Source organism: Formica exsecta, unplaced genomic scaffold, assembly GCF_003651465.1.
Source record: "Formica exsecta isolate Colony F162 unplaced genomic scaffold, ASM365146v1 scaffold368, whole genome shotgun sequence".
Classification (NCBI taxonomy): Eukaryota; Metazoa; Arthropoda; class Insecta; order Hymenoptera; family Formicidae; genus Formica; species Formica exsecta.
The window spans coordinates 9,364-16,269 of NW_021850923.1; the positions used below are offsets into that span (position 1 = coordinate 9,364).

The 6,906-nt window shown below is 39.3% G+C and overlaps 1 protein-coding gene across 3 annotated transcripts in view; it reads left to right on the top strand.

The window, feature by feature from the left end:
• The window catches only part of LOC115239227 (CCR4-NOT transcription complex subunit 1), a 13,214-nt gene that overhangs the window by 1,233 nt on the left and 5,075 nt on the right, over positions 1 to 6,906 (top strand). For 2 of the 3 annotated variants that reach the window (XM_029813629.1, XM_029813628.1), the window contains exons 2-12: positions 648 to 860; positions 952 to 1,386; positions 1,789 to 2,085; positions 2,531 to 3,474; positions 3,568 to 3,721; positions 3,861 to 4,859; positions 4,936 to 5,268; positions 5,505 to 5,618; positions 5,708 to 5,956; positions 6,049 to 6,351; positions 6,575 to 6,817. In XM_029813629.1, coding sequence (XP_029669489.1) covers positions 648 to 860; positions 952 to 1,386; positions 1,789 to 2,085; positions 2,531 to 3,474; positions 3,568 to 3,721; positions 3,861 to 4,859; positions 4,936 to 5,268; positions 5,505 to 5,618; positions 5,708 to 5,956; positions 6,049 to 6,351; positions 6,575 to 6,817 — 4,284 coding nt within the window. Of the gene's footprint in view, positions 1 to 295; positions 368 to 647; positions 861 to 951; positions 1,387 to 1,788; positions 2,086 to 2,530; positions 3,475 to 3,567; positions 3,722 to 3,860; positions 4,860 to 4,935; positions 5,269 to 5,504; positions 5,619 to 5,707; positions 5,957 to 6,048; positions 6,352 to 6,574; positions 6,818 to 6,906 lie in introns of those variants that run through there. The other variant, XM_029813630.1, reaches the window with a different exon arrangement.

The following is a 6,906-nucleotide window of genomic DNA, read 5'->3' on the forward strand; positions in this document are numbered from 1 at the left end:
CGCCCGCCCGCCCGCCTTCCCCTTTCCTATCCCTCTTTTCCCTCGCGCCTCGGCCGTTCTACGCGAACTTCCGTTCCCCACCCCTTTCCGTTCTTTGTCGACCTTTACCTTTTGTGAGACGCAAACGTAATACACATGTTTGTTTAACTTTCCCCTGCGTTTCCTCGCAATTTTACCGATATACAGCATAATATCGGTACGTAATAGCTTGTGTTCGTCGACTCGCACGCGTTTTCACGCAACGTCTCGCAGGTATTTTGAGACCGATCTTGTCCTGCTCGGCTAATACCTATACATTTATTTACTTTCTTTGCAAATACATCGTTTTCAAATGCTAGATTGGTTTTTTCTTATGCTCGTCGACGTGGTATGTTTACTCCCGTTTCTATCTTAACCTTGTCTTAAACAAGCTTCTTTTATTCTTTCGTCTAAGAACACGACATGTATATCCGGTTCTTTATCGAGATCCTCCGAAATTATAATTTTAATTCGAAAATATATGTTATTTATAACGCATTGGACGCGTGAAATTTTCATTGTAACAAAAATATATATATTAAAACAGAGTGCTGTGATGTATTATTGTTAAAGTTGTTAAAGGTCGAAGATCTTTGAATAATTGTGCTTTAATTCTGATCCTTCCATAGTTGGTGCAGTGGCACGGTCTGGAAGCAGATCGACATTTCTTGCGCTGTCTGATTTCGTGCGTTGACTTTTCCAAGGGTGAGTTGTCAGAGTCGAGCGCGAAAGATTATTTTCAAGCAAAGTTGCTGAAACAAGAGTGCAACAGTTTACTGAGCAAACCTTCTTTTATATCTAACCTGTGCTTTGCTATAGATAATCCTTTACATCATCAAAAGGTATTTATGCGCGATTATATATTACTGTTATTAAGAATGGATTTTACGAGGCAGAGTATACGCACTAATCCTGTTGTATATTTCCTTTCAGTCGTTGAATTCCTCTCCAAAGTTTTTTGTCAATTTAAAAAAAACTCTCGGCTTAACCTTGGTGCAGGAAGTTGCATTTGCGATTGCGTTACAGCATTCGGAAAACACAGAAATCCGTTTGTTAGCTTTAGAGCATACTCAGAAGCAATTGCCTGAATTAATAAAAAATTATATAAATTCCGAGACGATCAACAAGCATCACGAGGGTGGTTTGCACGATTCTTTGCCTCAAGTCCTTCAATTGATACTTGGCCAAGTTTTTCATACCAGCAATCCTTATAACTTATCCGTTGAGGCGAAAGAAAAATTTCTTCAAAACCTTCGGCGCGATTTTCCCCGTGAACTGGTACCAGTGGTGTTAGCACCATTCTTGTACCCAGGAGACGGGGAAACACCACATTTCAAGATCGAGTTCAACATGGCTGTCAATCAGATGGTAAATTGATATTTATTTATCATCAGTAATTTACATTATTTTATTTATCGTCATATATTTACATTAATAACACAGGTCGACAAAAACAAAATTTTTGTCAAGTAACTCTGTAATCAGAGTAGGTATTTCTTATAAATTTTTTGCCACAGAAAACAATGCCGCTGTCCAAATTGTTCCATCACGTCAGGTTTTGAAGTTATTTTGAATTTTGAAATAAAAAATCGCTGATTTCTCATCTTAAAATTAAATAAGAAATACCTACTCTGATTAGAGTTACGTGACAAAAATTTCTTTTTGTCGGCCTGTATAATTTTTATTATTTTATTCATCGTCATATATTTATTTATCATCGATAAAAATTTACATTTACGCTGCAAAATATTTATACCTTTTTTATTTCAGGATAACAATACTCTGGTGGAGTTGATTATGGAATTAGGATATAGCTTTACCAGTAGTGTGGACGAATGCCGATCGGCATTGACGGGTTTAGGCGCGAGGGAAATACCGCCGACATGCGTTGCTCGTGTGTTGGCGCATATGGCACGCAGTTGTAGCAGCCTCGACGATGCTGGTGGTTTACAATCGTTTTGGGGTAATTCGGCCGCCTCGCAGGACTCGAATAAGGAAAAACCATCGGACAGTACCATTCCCACGACATGGAACGTGGAAGTATTTATTCAAACTTTAAAAGAAATGGTAAATTTTATGTGTCGTATATGTGTTTGTTATATAGTTTTATAGCGTTTCTTTTGGTTGTGAAATCGTTTCTCGGAGACCGATGACTGCAATCTTATAAGCTGTGCACAAACTTGTTTACTTTTCGGGAATTATTCTCCGATACTTCGCCAAGAAGTGAAACAAAAATGGCAGCTAATTTGACCTTTCAAGTCTCAGATAAGACTTAAACTCGCCTGCTTAAGAAATTGAGGGAGAAGCGAATGATTCGCGATCTAGATTGTGGAAAATAAATTGATCTTATAATCGAGGAACGTCATCTATATTGCACATATGCATGCTTTTATATGTGGCTTTGTTTTTGTTAAAATATACTAAACTTACTTTTAAATATATTTTCTATACTTATGATTTAAATTATATAAAAAATGCGTGCGGTTACAAATTTCATATGTTTATATTTCAGCAATCTACATTATCTTGGAACGATGTCATAGTGAAGTTGGACCATGCAGAGTTTATTATCAAGGATAGGCAAGGTTTAAGCTTATTGATTACGGGTCTTAAATTAGGTCTCCAACATCAGGGATATCCGCCTGACATGTTTCCCGTCGAGCTATTCTATCGACACTGGGATAATGTAGAGGGTCAATTCTCTTTGATTCAACAGATTCTCAAGTGTCCAGATATATTTTGTTTCGCCGACTATCCGTATCATTCGGTAACTGTCGATGTATTGAAGGCAGCTCCTGAGAGCGATAGCAAAGAAGGTCAAACGTGGCGATCGCTGAATATAGTCGAACTGCTTCTGCATATGGCCGAGAGAGGCTTATATAATTCTGTACAAGAAATATTTAAGTGGCCGGTGCAACACTGCCCGGACGTGCTCGTCTTGGCGTTGTTACAAATAAATCCGCCGCTCACGTTACTGAGACAGGAACTCTTTACCACATTATTGCCGATCTTTCTCGGCAATCATCCAAATTCTGCTGTGATACTGCATCACGCATGGCATGCCAATAATACTAAGATAAAGTCGATTATAATGCATGCCATGGCGGATTGGTATACACGCGGTGATCACGATCAAACAAGATTGTCTCGAATTTTGGATGTTGCGCAAGATTTAAAGGCTCTTTCTGCTTTACTCAATTCGCCATCTTTTCCATTCGTCATTGATCTCGCTTGTTTGGCGTCCCGACGAGAATATTTGAAATTGGAAAAATGGCTGACAGATAAAATCAGGGATCACGGAGAAGTTTTCGTTGCCGCGTGCGTCAAGTTCCTGCAACGACGATGTCCTCAAGTCATGGGTCCTGGTATAAAGGAAGATCCTACAGTTCCCAAAGCGAGTCAGTTACCGCAGGAAACGCTCACTACAATATTGGCTTGTTTACAAGTTTGCGCTGGGTATTTTCTCTTTTGTATAATTTATCATTGTCTAATTTCCTTATGTGCTTATATAGAAATTACATCTGATCATTCTATTTTTGCATACTGTAGGAGTGTCTCCCAAGAACTCTCGGAATTAATAATGACGATGGTGCAGAATTGCAGTCTAATGTTGAGTAAGAGTACTATGAACAGACCACCACCGCCGGGAGTTTTGAGACATCGAGGATTAGAACCGTTTAATCCAGCAACTTTGGGAAGCCAGGTATTTTGGAGCTGACTTTTTTCTCTAGCTATTATTTTGTTCACGTTCTTCAAAGTTTCCTTCAAATTTTTTTCATTATTTATTTTGTGCTATTTAAGATCATACGTATGACTATATACATTGATGTTATTTTCCACAGTTATTTTCCTCGAAGCAAGTAGATCCCCTTGGGAATCTCAGTTCGAGTCTCGCTACTATGGGTCTTGGCACGGGTCTCGGACCTCCGAGTAGTTCTGCGTTTAATTTGCCCGGCGCTCTAGGACCTCTAGTTTCGGCACCCGGCTCTCCCTCGCGACTCATGGGACCTTCTCCGAGTCCGTTCTCCATATTGCCCTTATCCTCGCAACTACACTCGGGTCCAGTTGGTACTCAAGGACCGTCCGTACTTCCTGGTGGTACGATAGGCGGATTGGGACGTCTCGGACCGCCGACCGGTATCGAGAAAGCGAGAATTCCGGAAACCTCGAATCTGTTCCCGGACATGGGTCAAAATGTATCCAAAGAGGTCGAGGACGAGGCAAACAGCTATTTTCAACGTATATACAATCATCCGCCACACCCGACTTTGTCGATCGACGAGGTGCTCGATATGTTAAAAAAATTTCAAGATTCCGGTATTAGACGGGAGAGAGAGGTGTTTAATTGTATGTTGCGAAATTTATTCGAAGAGTATAGATTTTTCCCGCAATATCCGGAGAAAGAACTGCAGATAACGGCGCAATTGTTCGGTGGAATTATCGAGAGAGGTCTCGTCAACAGTTACATGACTCTCGGATTGGCGCTAAGATTTGTCCTCGACGCGCTCAAGAAACCGGAGGCTAGCAAAATGTACTATTTCGGTATAACGGCCTTGGATCGATTCAAGAGCCGTTTGAAAGATTACCAAACATATTGCGAACATGTTAGAACGATTCCGCATTTCAACGAGTTCCCGCAGCATCTGATAGAGTATATAGAATACGGATTGCAAGGACAGGAGCCACCGTCGAGACCTCAAGGCCCAGTTCTTCCGAAAACTTTGGCGGCTATGTTGGCTCCGGTCACGACTCCTTATAAGACCATGACTACGACTACCGTCACAACCAGCACTACACAAGCGAAACCGTCCACGACTCCGACTACATCTCTTTCGGCCAGAGTAAGTTCAATAAATAAAATTTCTCGATATCTTTTTGGTGTAAAAATCTCATTCCATAACACGATTTCTCTCGCAGCCCTCTATGCCTTCGGTCGCTAATGCAACTAATATCGATACGTTGCTCGTGGCGACAGATAAAGAGGAAAAAATCACGACGCCGCCAGAAGCTTTGCAGGACAAAACGGCTTTCATTTTCAATAATCTCAGTCAGTTGAATCTGCAACAGAAATGTGACGAAATTCGCGAGATTGTCACGGAGGAATATTGGCCGTGGATGGCGCAATATCTAGTAATGAAACGTGCCAGTATAGAGTTGAATTTTCATGCCTTATACTCGAATTTTTTGGATTGTATCAAATTACCTGAGGTGAATAAAATGGTCACGAGAGAGACATTTCGAAATATCAAGGTAGGTGGAGTGATGTATTCTGTGGTATTTTTGTAGTAATAGCAATAGTTGGTAGTAAATAAATGAATGGATCTACGAAAAATTCTAGCTCATTTTTATTTCATTGTATCATTTGCTGGTTGTATTCGAATTAAGGAAAATTAAGAATCAACATATCTTTTCTAGTCTATGAATGGTTGAGAAAAATTTCATGAATTTTTCTTGTAAATGTTTACATAAATTTTATTTTTTCTTAGGTTCTCTTACGAAGCGATAAGGGAATAGCTAATTTCTCGGATCGGTCGCTATTAAAGAATTTAGGACATTGGCTCGGAATGTTAACACTTGGCAGGAATAAGCCTATTTTGCAGGTATATCATTATCAGTGCAAACACCATGTGTATTATAATGTCGTCATTATGTATTGTATAAATGTTATTGAATTTTAATTATCTAACAGATAGACATAGATTTAAAAAGTTTACTCGTTGAAGCATATCACAAAGGGCAACAAGAACTACTTTATGTAGTGCCCTTTGTCGCGAAAGTACTTGAGAGTTGTGCGAAAAGTCGTGTCTTTCGTCCACCCAATCCCTGGACTATGGCGATTATGAATGTTCTAGCTGAATTACATCAGGAACCTGATCTGAAATTAAATTTAAAGTTTGAGATAGAAGTACTTTGCAAGAATCTGAGCATTGATGTCGGGGTAAGAGAGCCATGTGATTGATTTTACAGCAGTATATCATTCGATTCGATTTTATATATAAAAATTAAAAATCGACTTTTGGTTCTGCATAGGAACTGAAACCAGTCATTTATCTGAAAGATCCGGAAAAATTGCGTAATTTAGAATATCAGTTATCGCATCCGAACAAGAAATCGGAAACTACTAGCAATCAACAACAATCTCAGGGGCCTATAGAGGAATTGGTCGGAACTACAACGAGCGGCGGCGCCGTCATCAATCCTCAATCCGCGCCACCCGCGAATACAACACCCTCGTTGCCGACCGGCGGCGCGCCTGAACCACGATTCAATTATATGGATATATCTGTAACAGGCATCGCCAATATTTCGCAGCACATTACTATTAACAATCAAGTATGAAAAAGCTTGTTTTATTGATATTTTTATTATCATCCTTCTCTATTTCTTTTGAATTGATCTCTCTTTTTTATCATTCTTTTCTCTTCTCTCGACAAAAAGTATTTCTTCTCAAATTACCTTTTATAATTGACATACAATTTAAAAATAGCATATATTACAAGCTATATCCTTATCCGTAAGATTGTATACTATTTTATTATGGATATATTGATTTCAGTTGCCCCTATTCCAAACACATCCTCATCTGAAGCAGTTTGTTCGCCCAGCAGTCGAAAGAGCGATTCAAGAATGGATTCATCCTGTTGTCGATAGATCTATCAAGATAGCTCTTACAACTAGCGAGCAGATAGTGAAGAAAGATTTCGCATTGGATCCGGAAGAACTGCGGATACGGACGGCTGGACGTAACATGGTGCGCAATTTAACCGCTGGCATGGCTATGATCACATGTCGCGATCAAGTAAGTCTACGCAGAGTATTACAAAAACTATAGCAAAGGAATTTGGAAAAACTTAAGCAATTTTTAAAAAATTATTTAATATAATAATA